The sequence below is a fragment of the Lepisosteus platostomus genome, chromosome 7, assembly GCF_059453375.1.
Source record: "Lepisosteus platostomus isolate fLepPlt1 chromosome 7, fLepPlt1.hap1, whole genome shotgun sequence".
NCBI classification, from domain to species: Eukaryota; Metazoa; Chordata; class Actinopteri; order Semionotiformes; family Lepisosteidae; genus Lepisosteus; species Lepisosteus platostomus.
In genome coordinates this window covers 50,844,545-50,866,155 of record NC_142617.1, presented here as the reverse complement: position 1 = coordinate 50,866,155, position 21,611 = coordinate 50,844,545, and the positions used below count along the sequence as shown (strand labels likewise).

Below are 21,611 nucleotides of genomic sequence, written 5' to 3'. Positions count from 1 at the left end.
GTGCCCTGCTGGCACATCCCACATGCAGCATTGCTCTGTGCAGATGTATGTACAGTATATGTATGCAGTTAACGCAATCAATCATTCAAATATCAGGATTGCCATATAAAAATAATTATTTCTGGTGTCATCTCCATTTTGTGATAACTGTAAGTGTTCTTAGTGAAGAAATGGTGTTGTTTCGTGAGGGCTGGTGCAGTGCTGAAGTGTATTCCAGATCCCCCTGAGACTGGAGCTGTGTCTCTCCATGCTGCCCCCCTCACTCCTCTCTCTTCCACAGCTGAAGAACAAGAAGCCAGGGGGAGAGAGTGCTGACTGGAGACCGTACTGCAACCTCAACGATTTAGGTCAGTGCCACTGCCCCAGCCTGTGCACACGCGCCTGGCAACCACTGGTTAATACACCTTCTCCTCTTGTGCTCTGGTTTGGGTTTTAAATGTTCTGTTAATGGCTTTTTAATGACAGCAGCTGTAATTAATAAGATTTTTCTTTTAGATGTGTTTGCTTGCTCAGCTTCTTTTAATGAAGCATAACAACATAAGATGTGATGTGAAGTGAAACTTCATGTTCTGTGGGTTTTTTGTGAAGGTCTCTGAGCACAAGCTACATGTAACACCTTTTAAATGCCTGTCAGTGCAGTGCAGGGGAAGCAGCCTGTTTGAGTTGATAAGTCTTGCAGAGTCGGTCTTCGCTATCAATGGTACCACTGTGCGATAGACTAATTTTATCCCTTTTTGCATTAATGAAGAATTTCAGCAGGATAGATAAGACGGGGGCGGAGATGAAACTTGGCCATTATTAGCTCATTAAGAGGAACCGCAGGGACAGCCGCTGACTGCTTCAAAAAAAGTCATTGATCCAGAGCAAAAGTGTTTTCTGAACATTAAGAGGTCCAGACTTGGCAGCACATTGTGGAGGCCAGAAAAATAGAAGTACGGTGCATTTATCAGTCACTTAGACAGGTGAATTAGTTTAAATAGGTATTTATTTGTTGGAGATTTGACTTGAACCTGCTTTGACCGCAGGAAAGGGAGTTTCGGTCTGCGCTGGCCCTTCAGGTTGGCGTTGTGTGACAAAGAGACAGACAGTCTGTGGCTCCCGTGCTTGCTGAATTCAGGGCTCTTATTTCTGATGGGAAATTATTTCTGTTCTCGGAGTATTGTTCTACAGACAGGAGTAGAGCACAGGTCAGGGGAAAGCTGTGAGGAGGATGGGCACAAATGCCAAAAAATATGCAAAAGAACTGATAACGTTTTGAAATGGTCTGCCGCAGCTCAAGCGCTATGCAAAACCTCCAGAAGCCTTTTTTGTTCTGACTGATAGAATTAATTAGTTTTTTGTCTTTTTTTCATGTGCGACTCTTGAAATGATGGGCCAGTATAAAACATTCACAAGCCTGTGAAACCTGTCGTATAACAGAGAGGGGAAGCACAAATGAGTTGTGTAGCTCAGCATTGATCATGTTACTCTTGAAGCTCTTAACAACGACTGTCTTTGGTAGCCTCACCCCCTGCAGAGCTGGAGCGCAGCTCGGGACTGTGTGCGCGAGATTTATCAGGCATGTAACGAGGGAAAAGCCAAATCAAAAGAGATGAGATAAAATAAGCTTAATTAGTGGGATAAGTCCTCAAGACTTTTTCTGCCTATTCTGCGGTCAGATAAAATCTGCAATTCCTAAACGCTATTAAATAAGATATGAAAGTATTTCTTCTTCTTCTCTGCACTAACATTCTCTTGCTATATAACCTGTACCTTTTAATGTCTACAATCCCTTCATTATTTGTATTTACTTTTATAAATACAGAAGATTAGAGAATATGGGAAATACTGAGAAAAAAAGCTCTGACACTAAGTATGTTACCACAATAAAACATTAAAACTTTTCAGTTCATTCTCCCAGTTTTTGGCCACTTTGTTGTGAGCCCGTCAGTGGCTATAGCTGTAGAGGTGTGGAGGTGTTTACACCAATGTGGGTGATCCACTCCAGTAACGATCCAGAGCTCCAAGGATCTGACCTAAGTTCCAGAGCGAGTGCCTGCGTCGGGATAGCCGGGTTCCAGAGCGAGGGCCTGCATTGAGAGAGCGGGGTTCCAGAGCAAGCGCCTGTGTCGAGAGAGCGGGGTTCCAGATCGAGCACCTGCACGGGGAGAAAGGGGTTCCAGAGCAAATGCCTGTGTTGAGAGAGCAGGGTTCCAGAGCGAGCGCCTGTGTCGGGAGAGCGGGGTTCCAGATCGAGCACCTGCATGGGGAGAGCGGGGTTCCAGAGCGAGCGCCTGTGTCGGGAGAGCGGGGTTCCAGATCATTAGACAGAGGAGTGCAGGACTGACAGCAGAAGGGATCCCCTGGCTCTCATGGTGCTGAACACTACCGGACAGACAATAACATGGCATTTTGACCCTCTCCCTGTAGGTGCTTATGGCCTGGACAGACATCACAACACTTACATTGTAGAGCAGAGTTTCAAAGGTATAGTATTACAGCACAGCGTGTCCCAAACCATCAGTCTCTCCAAGCCACCCCCCTCCGCTGCACTCCATCTCACTGCCAGTCCCCACGCAGTGTGTCTGAAGGCTCACCCTGGCTTTCCATTTTCATCGCAGGTTCTGTTTACAATAATCGCCTCCCCCTGTTCTCCGCCCACACTCTTTTCCATTTCATTAATACAAGGAGAATGGAGGACCATGGATCAATGACGGTCTTCCTATCTCCAGATTAACTTGGTCATTTCTTCTTTTCTAGCCTCTTAGGCACGGGGAACGGCAGTTAGTGTATCCTCACAGGAAAGGCAGTGCAGAATGCACAGAATGCACTTATACAAACTGATATTCAAACATGCCCCTTGCATACACACAGCACTCACATACGGTACTCTCGCAGAATCACACACACCACACATGACGATACAGATAAAGTTCCTTGCACCCTCTCAGCCTGACCAGTCGACACAGATGGGGCTGGAGAGCAGTCACTTCGCTGGCTCTGAGAGGCTGCCATCTCAAATACCCCTTCATGCTGACAGTTATGAGTTTTACCCTTGTTATCAAAACTCACCCTCCCTCATAAATTATGCATGAGCTGCAAGAACTGGCATCTGAGACTTTGTTTGCTGCCCTGAAGTCTTTAATAGCATGCTTTTACGTACCAGTGACCTTTGGAACTTGCTCACAGACAGTCAAGAGCACTTCAGCGACACAACGTATACAGTATGGTGAATTTCACATCTTTTCATTAAATTCATCCCACTTTCAAATGTTAAATCTTTAGAGATTAATTTTCTAACAGTTAACAATGGTTTGAAGACGAGAAATATTCTTTTCTTTACTTTTCAGAATTTCACTGTGGAGATCTTTACCAATTGCATCAGAACAAAGTGCTGGTAAGGCACTGTTCTGCCAGGATCCCATTATCCCAGGACAGGCCTACAGGTCTGCCTGCATGTTCCCTGTTTTTACTGTAGAGAGGCCGTGAAGATGAACGAGCCCTGTCTGAAGGGGGCATGTCCAGTTGACCATGAGCGGGCTCCCACTCTCTGCCACTGCAGCATCACCGTATTTGTACAGTGCATGTCACCTTGCATCTACCTTGTTCTCTGTAAAGGCAAACGTCCCTGATTTTCATGTGTGTTACGATACTGCATCGTGAGCTCATTGTTGTGAGTGATGGTGCTGACTGTGGTGTTAACGTGTCTCTGTCTTTGCAGGATATTCGTCACCCAGAAAAAGGGAGAAAGTGCATGCTGAGTGTTTTCCTGTCTACACATCTCCCAGCCTTGTGTGTTACTAATTCCTCTAGGTCCTGAGACAGAGAGATCCAACCACTCTGTTCCAGTACTGCTTTCACTGCCTCTTGTTCACTCCAGAACATCGTGCAAAGATATGTTTTTTTTTCTATTAGAGATGGACAGACCTTTTTTACGTGCAAACAATCTTTCCTGTTTAATGCATATCCAAGGTGACGCAGTCTTATCATTTAACCCCGGGGAGGGAATGTGTATCAACTCGGTCATGTCAAAATTCTGATCCTGTTTCAAAATGACTGACATGGTATTTCTCTTTCATTTCCAGAACAAAGGCCTGACAATAAAAAGCAGTTGCAAGGAAAAAGCATGGTCAGGCTGTAATAGAGTACAGTATGTACAGCAGATGATGGTGAGAAGAAGCATGTACTGTACCATATATAGTGTAGCATATAGAAACGTGTAGTGTGTTTTTGTTGTTGTCAGACTACATGAAGGGCTCCGTGTGCAGCTCCAGCACCTGCTCCCTGAACAGCAGTGAGAACCCCTACGCCACCATCAAGGACCCCCCGGGCCTGGCCTGCAAGCACGAGAGCAGCTATGTGGAGATGAAGTCCCCCGCGCACCGCGACCTGCCCTACTGCACCCCCACTGTCCCCACCCCTGCCGCCACCAGGAACGTCTATGAAGTGGGTGAGTGGGGGAGCAGACTGAGCAGGCGGGTGTCACTCTGCCTAACACTGTGTTGCATACTGTAAGGGTGAAAAGGGCTCTTGCATGGACTTATCTTGCCCACTGATACCACCATTCATGTGTCTGTGGAAGACGGTCTATTTCTGGCCACTGTTGCACATAAAATGCATTTTACACTAATCTTTCCTATTGCTCTGTGTCTTCCTCTCTGCCAGAGCCCACCGTCAGTGTGCTGCAGGGGGCCAGCGGGGTCACCCCCAGTTATGTCCAGAACCCCTACGACTTGCCCAGGAACAGCCACATCCCCAGCCACTACGACCTCCTGCCCATGCGGCACAGCCCCGTGCACACAGCGCCACCTCTGGACGCACAGCCCAGCGCGCAGTCCTAGAGGGCGGCTCCGGGAATGCCAGCTGTTCTGCCATCAGACAATCTCTTCACGTCAGCTGCAGGCAGCGCTGAGTGAGGAAGCAGCAGCTGCCTGCGAAAAGAAAAGACATAACACTGAAGTAGAACTACTGTACATGGTGCAGAGAGCTGCAGTGCTCTCTCTCTCTCTCTGCGGCTGCATGATGACTTTTTACTGTCAAACGCCTGACAAGAGACATGCCTTCATGTTACATTCTTTCAGTTTCACCGTTAAGAGCTTTTTTTACAGAGATCTGTAAAGAAAGCTGTCAGGTCAGATCACTAGAGATGGAACTCTTCGTTAAAACTGGGAGCCACAACTCAGAAAAACCAGCTGTGTAACCTTTTTTTATAAAAAGAAATCCGTATGTTCAACAGAACAACAGACTATGAAGTGTTCCTGTATTCAGCTACAAAACTGTTTGAAGAAATATTTTGAATGGGGACAATGAGAAGGGCAGAGAGGGAAATAATGAACTTCCCTCTGTGATAGAGAAGGGCAGTTTCAACAAATGGGGAAAAAAACCCTCCCTAGCGAAGCGTGATACAAAGCGCCTGTCAATTTTTATCTACACCTGTAAAAACTATGTATAAAATGAAAAGTCTGCCAGAATCGTTCGGGTGTTTTCAACTTTTCATCTCTTTTACCCTTCATCTTGAAAGTAGTTCCAGGACTGAACTGGCCCTCTCCCGGTGGTCCTGCAAGGCGGGTGTCTTTTAGATTTGCTGGGTGATTCCACCTGCAGACAGTGCTCCGTAGGGCAGTCCTTCCATCGTAATGGAAACTGGAAAACTCCACAGCCCTCCAGGACCAGCAGCTGGAACTGTACCGCAGCCATGGACAGGAGCCGCTGTGGTATTTCCCTTCACCCCTCCACACTCCCTTTCTTAGTAGTGCCCCCAGTCACTGGTGCTTGAGCATGGTTAAGTGCAACTGAAGTAGCAAGAGTTCTGTATACTCCTTTTTCAATCTACTGAACATAGCCAGTTAAGACTACTGCTTATTTCTTTTACATATTGAAGACCACATGGTATTGGTCTTTATCTTGAACTATTTGTTTTTTTATTTATGTACTGTATTAATTTATTCATAGTAGTGTTAGTGAATTTTGTTACTAAAAAGCTAAATACAATGGAGGAAAAAAAAAAAGCAAGCATGACCAAACTAAGTACAGTACTCCACGTGTAGACACCGGACATGAAGGACAGCACAGCTGTGGTAGCAAGTGTCACGTGCTCGGCAAGAGGCCTGTTGTCAGCATCAGTGGGGGGATTCCTGCTCTGCCGGCTGAGGTGCCAGCCAGCCTGTCGTAATGAGTAGGCTTCTCTGATGCGTCATCTGTCCTCCGAGATCCATAGCAAACCATTACGAGACACTGTAGCAAAGCCAACTTCCTGATGAACTCAGCTGTCCTGTACTAATCATATAATAGAAGCGATACCAGCGAAATGTCAATCAGAAATCTTGTTTTATAAGGTCAAGATTTGGGTTGCATTACACCTAATCAAAAAGCAATAACTCAATGACAATCATTCAGTATGGATTGTGCTCAGTGGCTGAAGCACTCTGTTTGTGTGCAAATCCTGGTTCCAGTCTCTGAAATGGAAAGGAAGTCATTACCAAAATGCTGCTTGATGTTTTCTTTAATAAAATACACAATAAAGTGACAATAGCTCAGGGCAGTAATGTGGAATGCTTTCTTTTGCCTGGAAGCGACTGGTCTGTGTTTTTTTTCTCCCTTCTTTTGTAGCGACAGGCTTTTTGGAAGACTGTCTGAATGGGTCAGTCTTGGGTAAAAGTCTTTGTTAGACGCTGAAATTGTTCATCATTGTTAATGTGACCCACTTATTCAGTTAACTGAAACATCTTCACCGAATTTCAAGTTTTCAGAAAGACCTAAATGTAATCAAAGACTTGACATAACGCACTGCACACACACACACATTACTTTTTAGTCTGGAGTCATAATCCCCCTTTTAATATTTTTTTCCATTTTAATTTAAGTGATTAGAATGCAATTTTTAAAATCATCTTAAAAATCAAATAAAGAGAATCACAGCACATGCATATAAGACACCTGGAATGAAAGGAAGGTAATGTTCTGTATGAACAGATTCCTCTCTAAAAGTACAAGGAAAAAAAAAGGTATAATCAATTTTGCACAAAAAGCCTTACAACAGATCTGCAAGAGCAGTGCCCTCTGTTACCCCACGTCATAAGCACTGCAGGCCAGACTGACAGGACGTAGGAGCACCCAAGCAAAACTAGGGGGGTATTTTAAAAATAAAAAGAGGTGCCAGTCAGAGATTAAGTGTACCTATTTGCACCTGATAGGACCAAACGTATCACAGGGTGAGACTTTGTGACCACTTTTGCAATCTAACTATAAAAACATTCAGCAGAATATACATGCCCGCGAAAGAAACTGAGCAGCAGCTGCAGAGTGCTGATCTGTACACAGATGTAGATTAGGCTGCTCCAACAGAGCTCCTTTCTTCCTCAAATGTTTGCTTAACCGCTGAACAAGAAAGTCAAACCAAGGGCACATTCTATGATACAGTTTAATTCTCCCAGAAAGGAAAAAAAGTGACTACAGTTTCCACAACGACAGGCATGTTTACAGTTAGAAATCTTTTAAATGGCCCTCTTTAGGATGCAAACTTCTAGAAAACTGATTAAACCATTTAGGGATCCTAACAATTAAAGTATTTACTAAAACTAATATATTCATACTAGTCCTTGTAGACATATAATTTAAGGGAAATCACGTTTCATACAATTGAGTTTTTGCTCTTTGATAGTGTTGCAGGTACTTGCTTGGTAACCCTTGTCTGAAACTCCCGGATGTTTCTAATTTATCGGAACCCCAAAAGGTCGAGACCTAAACAGATACTGTAAAAACAGCACTCATGTCATAAAGAAGCATCATTCTGAAACTCGCGCTGTTTCTCAGGACAGAACACATGGCAGGAATCACGCTGCTGTGAACAGACTCAGGTCATTACAGAGCGAAACAGTCACCTGTGACCAATTCACTTTTAACACAGACCCTTCGGCTGGTGCACCTGCCACCAGAGAACAACTTTAAATTGACTCCGACTGGCAAAGTTACCTTTGTACATGAAATTTCCCCCATGCTCCTGCCTGTCATACAACAGTGTCATAGAAAGGGTTCGGTTTTAAGGACGGGGCAGCATGTCAGAAGGTCAAACCTATCTGACCATCTGAGAGTCTGTGGGTCACTACACAGACGAGAGGGCAGGGGACCACAGCAAGACGCAGATCACCTGAACTCCACACAGGCCCTGGCATACAGTACTGGAGCTTGTTCAGAGCATTTCAGATCCAATATCACAACTGTCCATTGGCTATGAGGGCCCAGAGGAACTACGCCAAGAAACAGGACTGAGCGACCACCACAAGGCAACCACAACACCAGCCTCCAACACTGGTCGCTCATCTCCTGGCACAATGGAGTACAACTACAACTGGTTTCTCCTCACTGAGACTCCCTCACACCCAATGAACAAATAAATACCCACAAATGTTAGATTTATTCACAGGACAACCATACTGCCAGTACAAGATGTTAACATCAAATAAATGCACTGTTCTCATGAAACATTATTCCATACTGTACATGAAAGATCTACAGGTTTATTCACAAGGCTTACCTAGTTCAAGCTCAGCAGTTTGGCTTCTCTCAGCTGCAAGTAATGTGATATGACTATATACTCTTGGACCCAGACCAAACCCTTGATACAGTATTCATGTGCATAGGCAATGTCCTCTGTGACCGACAGAGCTCGCAGATAAAGCACACAAGCATGGACTGTACTGCTGGGCTAACGTTCAGCCTGTCTTTGATAGCTGCTGCACTCACAAGGTGGGAACAGTCCGATTCACGGCGCACACAGGGGCACCCTGTGCACAGCCGGGAGTATTCTGCTGCGGACAAACAAAAGGGAACCAAACCTTTGATGCTATAATGCAAGAGAATGCGTGGTCTTGCCACAGCGGGTTACAAGGCCAGTCTGCCTCTGTCCTTGCATGCCACACGTTAGCCAGCAGCGAGGAAACGATCACACCGTGTTCCTCTCTTCTCCGAACCCGGGCAGCGCGCAGGTTTCACAGGCTCCGACAGCCAGGGGGTCTGGAGAGCATCCCGTAAACATATACAGCATGTGGAAAACACGTGATGCACAGTAAAATATAAAAATAAAAATCACAGGCCGAACAAACAGAAACCCCAAAATGAGACATTAAGACTTTTCCATGACGATCTGAGAGTTGGATCGTTGATACTGCGGGCTTGCCTATATAAAAGTCTACCATGGTGACACAGCTTGCTTCTCTCTGATGACCCCTGCTCACACGGCTCTGGCCCAGAGCTTCTGCCGGCTAGACCCAGGACCACAGTAGGCTTTTATACAGGAGGGGACCTGTACGCAGGAGGCAGCTGCGCGGGGCAGGGAGCTGCTAGATGCTCTGACAGCACTGCGTCTTTGGTTTGTTTTCAGTGGTGGGCGGCACATGGATGGACACCACGTTGTTGCTAGGAGACATGTCGTTCTCCCGCCGGTCCGTCATCTGTTTCTGAGACACGATGCGATAGATTTCTGCAGGGGGAGGGGGAGAGAGGACAGGTCAACCCAGCCCAGCCAGCACTCAACGAGTTAACGCACATCGTGACATCAGCTCTTCACTCTCTCTTATTTAGAATCCAGACAAAAACACTTTTGGAGTGCTCGTTTCCGATCTTAGTTTTACTGAATTTAAATTTTATTTAAATGAATTCAAATTTTATTTAAATTAGATTTTTTAAACTTTTATTTAGACATCTTTATTTTACATCTGATTTTTCCCCTTTCACAGTCAGACGTTTAAAAGACTCTTCTTGTACAAGATATTCTTTCATCCAACTGAACATTCAAGCAAGACAAAATGTGCTCTGCAGGAAGGCCCTGGTTCTGAGCTCGGTAAACCGGGCCAGGACTGACTCTAATGGGCTGAGCTGACCCTGGTGTTCCAGCAGAGAGAGAACGGAGATACTGGTGGCCCCAGTCCAGCACAGCCAGGCCTGTGATCAGTCATCCCTGCAGGTGTGGCCCTCAGCCCAGAGCATCCATCTCGCTGCGGCACTGGACACCCAGGGACCCCGGGCCCTCTGAGGGTCCGAACTGCTTCACAGTTCGCTTGCCTGTTGCAGGACTCAAATGGATTGTGGGAAAGACCGATTGCCCTCCCTCCTCACCTGTCAGGATGGTCTGGAAAGCCGTCTCTACGTTGGTGGAGTCCAGGGCCGAGGTCTCGATGAAGGACAGCCCGTTCTTCTCTGAAGGGAGGAGAAAAAGAAAGAAAGTGAAGAATTAACGTTCAGGGTACAGCTCAGTGACCCCATTCAGATGACTCAGAGAATTCACCTCACTTGCGTCCGAAATGCTCCCCCAATTACCCGGCTCAAGTCCAGGTTCAAACCCACGTGTGGCACCGGCCTTGCCCTAACTATCCAAGACTGGCGTCTCTCTCTATCCTGGCCCCCAGGTGCTGCCCCAGAGTCAGGGTGCATGTAGCCCCCAGGTGTTGCCCCGGTGAAGGGGTGCATGTGGCATCTGGGTGTCTCCCCGAGTTGAGGTGCGGGCGTCATCACACTGTTGTACTGGTGTCACCCTGGGTCGGGGTGCAAGCGACGTCCTGGTGTCACTCTAGTGTCTCCATGGTGGCTGGGAGTGTGTGGCATCCCGGTGTCACCCCGGATCAGGGTGTGTGTGGCGTCTTATATCGGGGTGCATGTGGCACCCTGGTGTCGCCCCGGGTCGGGGTGCGTGTGGTTTGTGGCGCCCCGGGTCGGGGTGCGTGTGGTTTGTGGCGCCCCGGGTCGGGCAGCGTGCCGCAGTCCTCACCTGCGAAGGCCCGGGCCTCATCTGTGGGCACGGCCCTCAGGTGGCGCAGGTCGCTCTTGTTGCCCACCAGCATGATGACGATGTTGCTGTCGGCGTGGTCCCGCAGCTCCTTCAGCCAGCGCTCCACGTTCTCGTACGTCAGGTGCTTGGCGATGTCGTACACCAGCAGGGCGCCCACGGCCCCCCGGTAGTACCTACGGAGCACAGAAACCAGGGACACTTTGGATCAACACTGCCCTGTTGATTAATACCGAATAACCACAGTGACAATAACTGAGCTCTTTCATTTACCCCTCCCAGCTAAACAGGGACCTTCTTTTCCTGGATTCTGGCACAGTAATCAATGGGTCTAATGGGCAAAGCTCCAGACTCCTCCTCTTCATCTGTAACCCGTTTTCAGTTTCCTCTTGTTCATATAAATCCTGCTAACGCTGCTGGATTGCAGCTGACTGGGGTGACATTTTTATTACAGCGCGTTCGGCTGCAAGGCCTGATTGGGTGAAGCTGCTCGATGCCAGTTGTTTATTTCAACCCTCGGAAAGCAGTAATGTAGTTGTTTTTACATGAAGTGCTACCTTGTGTTTTACTGCTACAGCTGATTGTCAAATGTGGTCATACCACCCAGGAAAAGGTGACCCTGCAAGCAGCCCTCCTCCCTACATTATCCATTTTTCCCTCTATGGCAGCGTGGCCCACACTCACGCGGAGGTGATGGCCCGGTAGCGCTCCTGCCCGGCCGTGTCCCAGATCTGCGCCTTGACCGTCTTGCCGTCCACCTGGATGCTGCGGGTGGCGAACTCCACGCCGATGGTGCTCTTGCTCTCCAGGTTGAACTCGTTGCGGGTGAAGCGGGACAGCAGGTTGCTCTTGCCCACGCCGGAGTCGCCGATCAGCACCACTGCGGCGGAGACGAGGCGTTATTGGGGCGCACTACAGAGCGAGCCCGGCGGGCACGCCGTCTCGGGGAGCACCTGCGGGCCACGCCAGCGGGAGTCACGCGCAAATGTCGTCGGGCAACAAGGAAACAGAAACCCATGAGCTCTGCAGACAGCTCTGGAAATGTTATTTTTCGGCCTCCTTAGCGTTTCGGAAAGGCCGAGCCCCGCCCCCAGTTGTTTGTGACCCACAGCTCTTGAATATTACAGAGCGGTGGGTTTTTCACTCTGCCGTTCACGAGTCGCTGGCTCAGCAGCTGCTGGGCTTGCAGACTTCCTGCGAGCGCTGGCCCACTCCCACTGGTGAGCCCCCTCCGAGCTGCTATTGTGAGGAGCAAACTCACTGAAGCCCAACCTCAGCTATCAAGATGTTACTGCGGCTGTAGACTCACACTCACTGTTTCAGACCCTGTCTGCTGCAAACAAGGGAGTACATCTCTCTTCCTCCTTTTTTTCCTCTTGGTTTTGCACTACACTGTCTATGCTAATATAACTGCAATACACTGTCACAAAGAAGTTTGCATTCCTTGACTTGGGGTCTCAGTATCAATACATTTTATTTTCAAATTTAGAATCATCAATTTTTTTTCGTTACACCCAGCTGATTTGGAACAGCCAGGTGTGTGTTTTTTCATGGCTCAGCTCACATGTCTCCCGTGATCGCACACGGGGGACAATGAGGAAGTGTGGGCAGGCTCCACTGCCCCGCCCACCTCCGAGCCAATCGTCTTTCAACATGTCACAGGAAGCACAGCCCCATGCAGCAGGTGCAACTTTGATTGGAGGAGAGCCATGTCCCTCACCTAATCCCAGCCTCGGCAGTGCACCGTCGACATATACCAACACTTCAGGACCTCTGGTCCCAGCAGGCTAGTAACCAGATCAGGCTCCTGTTCCCAAGTGCACATACCAGTTGAGCTACCCAAGAGGCCCCACCAGTGCATTCTCAGTGTACTGATGCACGTGCAGCAGCGCGCACAGACAATCGTGCTAGACAATGTTGTAGAGAGGTGGTGCAATGGAGCACGCTGTGATGTCCAGAGCTGCATTTACAGTAAGCGGCCTGCAGGAGACCTCGCAGAGGAAGGGCGATGTAGAGGAGCTTGTAATAAGCTCTCAGAGCGATAAGAAGACGCAGGGATAGATCACTGGGACCCAGAGTGCCTCACACTGCTGTTCCAGCTCACTGTACTCTCTCACGGGCTCGGTAAGGGTTCCCTCAAACACGGCGGGGTCCTCCCTTAGGTTGTCTAACAGGATGCTACCGCTACCTGATGCAACACTCCTGAAAGGTATAAGCCTCAAAGACATTTCGCTGGGAACCCTTTCGCGTTGCACAAAATGAAACCTACTTCACGCTAGGGGCTGCGTGCACAGTGGCCCCCCTGGAGTGAACGCTCAGCGTATAAAAAGACATGTTTAGTGCGATTCAGTACTTCAAAAGCAGAGGCTCCCCATCTTCCAGGCGACTGGTAAACAAGCTCCATGAATAATTGAGTGTGCCTGGAGTAGCTTCGTGATGGTTTTGCTATCAAAACTCTCCACGCCGTGCAGCAGCAAAAAGTCTGGTGGGAGAGACTCCTCTGAGTCAGCTCGGCCGTTCGCAGCTTCTATATCAATATTAAACACGAGCACATGCAGAACTTCAAACGCAAGACATGATGATCCTAATCAGTCTCTTATGTGTCTTACATCTCTGCCTTGTTGTGGGAAGATGAATTATAGATCAACTGGAGACATTTTGCCCATTATTTCCTAGAAAGGATGATGACAGAATATGCATCCGGTGATTAAAGTGGTTACAGTGAGCCCGCCGGTGCAGCAGGGCTGACTAATATTTGCTGTACACACAGCGGCCTCTATGGAGGAAGTTTCCACCCGCCAGGCTGGTAGCGATCTCCCCTTGTGAAGCTCATTTCACAAACACGCTCTTTCAATATTAGCCTTCAAAATCAGAAAATGAAAACACTGGCGCTTCACGAAGGCTCCCTTAAATGACTGACTTATGTTGCTTGAGATTTGGAATGTTTTTTTTTCGCGTTAGCCTATATTTGTTCTATCTTCTCGGTCATTTCAAACATATAAATGACCATCCTGTACGCACAGCGCCGAAGAGGAGTAAAGCTGTGATTCATATTGTACCCAGCACGTATGCAGTTAGCCAAATCACCCCTGAATGCCAAGATAAACATTCCACTCACATGCAAAGAATGTAATTCAAGTCTACTTCAAAGTACTGTACGTCTGATAAGGACTTTCAGCCCATGATTGACCTTATTGGATTATTCTGTGCATGTGCAACTATCTCTAAATATGTGAAGTCTTAAGACTTAGGTTTCCGCGGCTAAGAAAACAGTCCCATGAAAAATGAAAAATGTTAAAACTCAATACATGGCAAAACACGCTTTCGTTTTTGAACAAAAACAAGTCCAGTGGACTATATCAGCACCCTCATACACTCCCAATATCTTTGACTGCACTCATGTATCCAAGGCAACTAGCAATGCAGACATCTGACACGCACTGAGAGGACGACTTTGATTTATCACAAGAGGAATCCTCTCTTGCAAGACATGAACGCTATGTAGGTCGTGAGTTCTCTGCTGGAGAAATGTAGCAGTGTTTCTACCAGGTAGAAGGCTAAAATCCCTTAGTATTAAGTAGACTAGATTATTTAGCAAGGCTAGCAGACTATGTTCCCTGTATTTCTAGAAGATGCCTCCTTAAGCCCCTTTTCATGGTTAGCAAGCTTGATTAAATCCTTAAGCCTACTAAATCAGAACAAAACCTAAATGCTTGGCTGTGTTCATTGATTACCTTTGTAATCCCCACCATGTAAACAACAATAAAAATAATTTTAAATTGAAAAACACTGAATGAAATCGGGCAGGATGGGGTGGCAGTCAGCACTCCTGTCTCAGAGCTCATGGGGTCCCGGATCTGGTCCATCTGTGTGGAGTTTGCATGTTCTCAGAATATCCACATGGGCTCTCTTTGGGGGGGGCAGCATCCCCTCCCCTCTAGAGACGTGTTGGCCAAGTTAACTAGTGTTGATAAACAGGCCCTGTGCACAAGCCTGCGGGGGACTGATGTCCCAGCCAGGATGCAGTCCTTTCTGGCTGCCCCAGCTTCCTGAACGACTTTTACCAGGACTAAGCTTCTTTCTTACAATGGATGGATCCATAACAGAGCCTGAGCTGTGTTTGTTTGTGGCGCCCAAGAACCATAAGTTGCAATTTCAAAAAACACACCTAGAACAAGGAGCTGCCTTGTGTCAACTTCCCTTTCCCGATATAAACTGCACTATTGAATAAAACCCCAGCAGCTCAGCTGCTGCTGATAGTAACACACTGTGACAGTCCTTTGTGTATTGTTCTAAAGTTGTACAGATACAGCTGTAAATAGACTAAACTCAGCCCTGTTTAATTCTGCTAAACAAAGAGCCTAGATACTGTTAATGCACACTAGTGCTTTTACTGCACTATTCATGAAGGTATAGGGCACTATAAGAACCTCAGTACACCTGTTAGAGAAAATAGCAATAACAGCCTCTGATATGAATCTCTCAGCAAGTGGTAGAGTACCTTTTAGTTGTACAGTAACTCGACAAGGCTAAAACACACACTATTACTGTCCTGCAAGTGAATACCTAAACCTTAGTGAACAGTGGTTAAGAGCTGCTTAACAGAAGTGAAGGCTGTGCACATTCAGAGTAAACACGCAGGTACAGTATGTGGGACAGACTAAAATTGCAGGGAGTGCACTCCAGTCTGGGACCTGGCTGCAACTTAGCTGAGCAGCCCTTTGGACCCGTTGTTGACTCTGCCAGACCTCTGGAGTAGCCAAAGCTGACTTGCGGAGGCCCCAAACGTTTTCTAAGAACATGTGCATGCTACAGTGATTTGGGTTTGTATGCAAGCTTATTTCAAACGGCATCTGTGTTCGCAATGGCTTGCGATTCTCATGCCTGAGTAGCAGGGTGGATGCACTGAAGCACACAAAGCCTGCAGGCTACAGCATTCCATAGAGCAATGCAATACCTCCTGACAATGAATAAACCCCTTTGTTCCGAAGCATCCGAAACATCAACCCATCCGCAACCCCTTTCTCCTGTTTCTTGTTGCTTTTCTTTTAAGAATCTAGGATTTGTCCATTACGATCAGGACTTACTGCCTATCAGGTTCCAGAAGGTCTGTGTTGTCACCGAGCTCCGGCTCACAGGATCACTGTAAGACACATTACAGTGGAACGCAGGTGATCAACAGGGAGATGCCTGTATCCGCCTGCTGCCTGTGTTTCTTCAACAGACTCTACACCCTCAGGTTAATCGGATATAGAAGTTGCGAAATTCATTCTTGATATTTCAGTTAAATATCAGAGGAGGTGAAGACTTAAGTAAAAATTTGGGGGAAACACACAGATCGCTGTCATTCTACTGTTGCAATTTATGGTGATGGAAGACTCGTGAAATGACTTCACTTCAAACCTCCAAGTGATGTTGACTCCAACACCTTTAGCTCAAAAATAACTCCCCGGACAAACAACCAGGGCATAGGTAAACACGAACAATGGGCAGAGTATTCGATTTCAAACGGATGAAAACACAATAAGTAAAACTGTTAAAGCATTTATGCCTACTTGGCAGAGAGCATGAAGAAATGATGATCATCCCCCCCCCCCCCAAAAAAAAAGGGGGTCACAGTGACGACAGTGAGTAACGTTTTAAAACTAAAGGATGAGCGTCTGCGGGGGTCCGAGAGCCCGCATTCCTTCCGCACTTGGGCTAGTGGATTCCTGCACAGTCAAATGTCCGTCCCTGACTCGTCCGCTGCGAGTCCCGGACAAACACACACACCCAGTAATCCTGTTACGTGTCTCAGAGAATGTCATTGAGCAACGGTTTCTGCTTCCTCCCTAGAGTAAGACTGCCGCTTTGCATTTTAAGAGTCTTGTAAATAGTGAAGAAAAGGACAGCATACACAATCGTACATGAACAACCCGACCAACCTCAAGTTACAATATGTCTAATGGTCTTGGTTAAGGCGGCGTACCGAGTTAACATTGCACAAACGAGTACAGACGGGCGGACACTGTCTTGAATCTTAAAAAAAAAAAACAACGTACAGAGGTCGCCTCGTAAAACAAAAACCGAATTACGCGAATCGCTTTGAACATCTCAACCTTCACCAAAGAAAAAAACAGTAACTTATAACAGTGTCAGTTTCAGAATTAAAGGAGCTGATATCAAAGCTTAATTGCAGCAGAGCAGTTCAGCATCCTGTCAGCGTATTCAAACGCTTTTATTTCTCCTTACACGTTACAATGTGAAGGCAGCAGGTCTGGGCACATTATTAAGGTGTGAAATGGCGCCGCCAGCTGCGGTTACCGTCCAGCAGCCGCTGTGACAGAGGCAGGTGGGAAGAGGTTGTTTCAGGTACCTCTCGGTGTACCGCAACCTAGGACTCTGCTCCCCGGACGTAGTGTAACAACATGTCGTAATTTCGCCTTGATTTCTCAACTTTCAACCGTAGCGACTGTTTCTACTATACGTGTGCTAAAAAGAGCCCGGGCACAGACGATTAGTCCCCTGGTCTTAATGGATAGTAATATTATTCACAGAGCAGCAGACCAGACATCTCGGGTACCTCACAAAAGCCCGATGAAGCCAGTGCCGAGCACTTACCGTGTGCGATCAGTGCAGCTAATGTTACTAACGCGCAGGCTAACATCTGACATCAACCATTACGGAATGAGAGAAAACGATGTTTTGTAGCACTCCCTTTACCTTTGAACAAATAGTCATATTCGTCGTCTCGGGTTCCCATCTTGATTCCGGAATAAATCGAGCCAAGTGAGAATGAAAATACGGGATGGCAGCCGCACCGTGTTGCCCACTCCAGCCAAATTACCACCCGAGACCTGCAAGAGTCAAGAAGTCTGCACTTCCGGGGTCACAGCGGGGTCACCATTGATCAACATTTGTTTCTTAAATATTGCATATCTGTTCCAAAGGTGGGCGGTATGTACAGTCACTCCTCTCCGGGCCACGATCTTTAAACGTCCTCCTGATACAGGTCCGGTTTACTGAAACCTACAAAGGCGTCTAAACGAAATGAGCGCAGCGTTTCCTTGGAGTCTATGACGTAATGCTGCCGGGCGCGTGTGCCTCCTCGATAGTGCGGTACGGTCCGCGTTCCCGAGATTTCGTACTATCCCGTTTACCATCTCTCCGTTGATTGTGACTCCTGATTAAAGGAACATACACACAGGTTTTTGCATCCTGCAAATGTGACACGCGCACCTTAATGCAACTGTATGTATCTGCTACCAGGGAAGAAATGTAGTGAATTCAGCTCTCTGAAATTGCCAGGTCCGCATCATGTACGTCTAATACCCCCGTACGAATACGTACTGAAACGATTCAACTTTATAAACGTTTAGTGGTATTTACTGAGTGCTTTGTAAATCTCGTTGGTGTGTGCATTGCTAGATGTGGCAGATAAAACGTTAACTTGATGACGAATTAACGACGGTGCCATTGCCCAGCTTGTTTTAAGCTCATGCAAGGCGGTTTACGCATAGGAGGTTCCATGGTGTAATGGTTAGCACTCTGGACTCTGAATCCAGCGATCCGAGTTCAAATCTCGGTGGAACCTGACTTTTTTTCCCTACTTGTTTAAATAACAGCACAGCAAAATAGCTGGCATGTTGTCCTCGTTTTACACACCGAGGATACGCGAAATTGTTAAATAAAAACGTTTAAATTGAATATATTTATCTTGACTGCTAGACGAGCGTAAATTCAATATCGTGTCAACAGATGGCAGTAAAGGCAATGTAGCTGTGACTGGGGGCGCAGGTTCTCTACTCCATTTTGCACCAATCAGGCTGGAAAAACGGGAGCCCCACCGTGCGAAGATGGCGGGGTTCGAGCGGAGGGTTCCGGTGGGTCTAGCTTCAGCCCGACGGTTCGCTGAGATGCAAAAACCGAGCTGCAGAAAGTCAGTCAGCTGTAAGTAGCGCCGGTCCTGGTGCTGCATTGTATGTAACAGCGGAATGCGCACGAATCCTCCCTTTTAGATTGTAAAACTTGTGTCTTTTCCGTTTTCAATTGCACTCCCTCACGTTGTCTTCTGTCCTCGTTGTACTGTCTACCAGGTTAACACGCTTACAGACCTCCGACTGCTGTGAACGCAGTTCTACAAGGAGCCTGTAAAGATGACCCGGTCTGTATTAATGCAAGAAGGAACAGCAGGCCTGTATACAATAAAAAGTGTGAATCCAGTAGGAGGCAGTAGTAAGATTGGCACGGAAACCTCAAACTTCATTAGAAAACTCTTAACTATGATGTTGTTCCTGAAGTTCCCAGCGCATAACCCGAGTGTGTTACAGTTCTCTATGTAGCCACAGCGGTTTCTGTGACACTGCCCTGTGCTGACCGGAGGGTTACTGCTGTAACGGAATGCAAACTCTTCAAGACGCGGCGTCCATCCGGCATTTTTTGCTCCGACAGCATTGGACCCTAAAATATTCTGATTTTGTGTCCGTGTCAGTTCTCAAGTTCGCCGGTCGCAACCCAGCGGTGAAAAAAAAAATCTGACACAAATGAAGTCGAAAGAAAAGTTGTACTAAAACTGACTACATAGCCATATCATGATAAATATTTATGAAGAATTTACAGGATTGTATTAATGAATACAGAGCCTTACAACGTAAGGATACCCTAAACGTAAAGGAAGTGTCCCAGACGTCAGTGAGACAGTTTCAGACACCGTATAAGGTACTTCAGAAAGGGATAACTTTTTCAATTAAGAAGTTAAAGGAAGGAGGATTGCTTTTAAGAAAGAATGGATTGGCTTGCAGAGTAACTGTACACACACTTCATAGATGACTCTGACAACATCTTAAAGTTTTTCTCTTCCGCTATCTTGTTAATTTTAAAAAGCAGAATTGACTTGCCTTTGGAATGGGTTATCTTTTTAAGACTAACCTTCTCAACTCTGGGTGAATTGACTTCTGCATGAGCTCCTGTCACGGCTTGATGCCCAGGGCCGGCCACCAGACCCTAGACGCTCTCGTGTCATAAATACCTCTCCACCTGTGTGGCAGGGGGGCTCATTGCAATGTGACATGCGTGGGGGCTGTGTCGTTTCTGGGAGAAAGCGACGGTGAGCTGCTGATGAAACAGGCCCTTGTCTCTCCTTGTAGGTTCTTCTCCTGCTGTACCACCCCATCTGGCCAGTTCAGGTCAAAGGTCAAAGGGCGGGTAAGACCGAAGCCAAGCAGCAGTGGGAAATCTGGACTCAGTACCAGTCATATCAGAAGGCCTGGCCCGCACCACAGGTGGGCTCCAGCTGCCAGGGGCCACAAAAGAGTTTGGAGGGCAGAGGCGACAGGCACTCACGTCAGCGCCACACTGACTGAGAGGGCGACACTGACTGCCAGCCCGCCCTTCCGTCTGCCTCTCCTGCGCCCGCGAAGGACCGTACCGCCAAGAGCCAGGCCGTCTCCAAGCACTCCCGCCCCGCTGGCTGGAGGCACAGGTCAGCGCCATCGGCCTCGCATGGGCTCCCGGCAGAGGCGCGGGACCCGCGGGCTCTCGACCCGGCCGCAGGCTGGCACTGGAAAGGCTTCGAGCCCAGGAACCCGATGGGCCAGACGGCCTTGTTTTGCAGGTCACCTCCCAGGTGCCGCAGAGCGTGTGCAGCTTGCCATACAGACACAGCAGCTCCCAGCACCTCAGGGTTGCCGTTGGCTGTCGTCTTACTCAGGTAAAGCTGAGGAAACCTTACAGCTGGCAAGGCATGATTTCACTTACCGCTGCCAGAAACCGCCTCTATCACGATTCCGCGTGATTTGAACGTAGCGTGTGTTGTTTGTGAGATACCGTGTTTTGAACTTATGGAGTGTCGGCCTGCGGAGATGAACACAGCGAGCTGGTAGACTGCAGCGCAGACATCACTATGACCTTGTGAGCTGGGTTGGGGTCACAGAAAGCATGTAACTGGGGACTGGCTCAGTGCCACCAATGGTGTAGATCTCTGTTTTGTTTGAAGGAGTCTGGATACAGTGGGCAGCTTCTGCACATTAGTATTCAGTGTGAGCAGGTCAAGACAGGTTTGGGTCTCGGTTCGCTATCCCCCTGGCGTTACAGAGGGGAAACTGCAAATAAAAAAATTAACCTTTAAGCTGTGGGTGAACAAATTGCTTATTTGCTTCAGTGATGTCCTTATTAAAGTCTGTATTTACTTTTTTTTTTGTCCATGTTGTTTTTTGTATGTAGAAATATTTCATCACCCAACTTTGTACTTCTGACCTGGGGAGCTATAACTCAATAATCTCATTCAAGAATAGAGAATGCTAATTTGTCTGATGCTGCCATCACTGGAAGTCTGCGCCACACTGAACTCTTCGCTTTTCTACAGCTTCTTCACACTGAGAAGAGCGCTGCTTTTGTCAACATTGTCCGTGTCCACTAGGTGGCAGACTTGCCGCTTTCTTTCCAAGTTGTGACACTTGATCAACACATAAGGTCAGCTATTTGTAAGGGTGGGAAATGTGTCCTTGCGGTTGTCATTGTACGTGAATAGAAAATGTTACAGTGTCTTAAAAACACAGCCTGGTATATCAGGTACTGGGGCTAATCACAAAAAATGACTGTAGAAAGCAGGGTTGTGGGTTCAGTTGTCTGACGCGGTTAAAAACAGTTGAAATAATCTATGGAAGTTTTTATTTCTCAGTGCTTTTCCTGCTGCATGAGATGCAAAGTATTTTTTGATTAATGATCTGTATATTCCTCATCTGTTGTTAGTGCTTAAAAATCCTCTATTTTCTAATTAATTTTTTACTTGCTATTTTAAATGGTGATATAACTTATTTTAACAGGTAACAACACAGGGTAGGTAAGAGGTTAAGATTACTTTATTAGCCATATA

The 21,611-nt window shown here is 47.2% G+C and overlaps 2 protein-coding genes, 1 long non-coding RNA gene and 1 other non-coding gene across 9 annotated transcripts in view; 3 read left to right on the top strand and 1 right to left on the bottom strand.

Annotated features, from left to right (window-relative positions):
• Nucleotides 1-6,524, top strand: part of megf11 (multiple EGF-like-domains 11) — an 88,654-nt gene extending 82,130 nt beyond the window's left edge. For 2 of the 4 annotated variants that reach the window (XM_088641061.1, XM_088641060.1), the window contains 4 exons: nt 281-347; nt 2,410-2,466; nt 4,223-4,429; nt 4,645-6,524. In XM_088641061.1, coding sequence (XP_088497187.1) covers nt 281-347; nt 2,410-2,466; nt 4,223-4,429; nt 4,645-4,820 — 507 coding nt within the window. In that variant the 3' untranslated portion in view covers nt 4,821-6,524. The remainder of the gene's footprint in view (nt 1-280; nt 348-2,409; nt 2,467-4,222; nt 4,430-4,644) is intronic. The other 2 variants (XM_088641062.1, XM_088641063.1) reach the window with 2 other exon arrangements.
• An 861-nt stretch (nt 6,525-7,385) lies between these two features.
• On the bottom strand, nt 7,386-17,813 carry rab11a (RAB11a, member RAS oncogene family). Of its 2 annotated transcripts, none has more exons than XM_088641065.1 (5): nt 17,462-17,813; nt 11,444-11,639; nt 10,742-10,935; nt 10,093-10,173; nt 7,386-9,457 (listed from the first exon to the last, which is right to left on the bottom strand). In XM_088641065.1, the coding sequence occupies exons 1-5, from the start codon at nt 17,499-17,501 to the stop codon at nt 9,318-9,320; spliced, it is 651 nt and encodes a 216-aa protein (XP_088497191.1). In that variant the 5' UTR covers nt 17,502-17,813; the 3' UTR covers nt 7,386-9,317. The 2 variants fall into 2 exon arrangements, with proteins under 2 accessions (XP_088497191.1, XP_088497190.1); XM_088641064.1 differs by having other exon boundaries at nt 17,360-17,486.
• A 447-nt stretch (nt 17,814-18,260) lies between these two features.
• Nucleotides 18,261-18,332, top strand: trnaq-cug (transfer RNA glutamine (anticodon CUG)). The gene has a single exon. It is a non-coding gene; the product is annotated as a tRNA-Gln (tRNA).
• Nucleotides 18,333-18,514: 182 nt separating this feature from the next.
• Nucleotides 18,515-20,929, top strand: LOC148659122 (uncharacterized). 2 transcript variants are annotated; one of them, XR_015940317.1, is made up of 2 exons: nt 18,515-18,688; nt 19,885-20,929. It is a non-coding gene; the product is annotated as an uncharacterized LOC148659122 (long non-coding RNA). The 2 variants fall into 2 exon arrangements; XR_015940318.1 differs by having other exon boundaries at nt 18,515-18,717.
• Nucleotides 20,930-21,611: the final 682 nt, after the last annotated feature.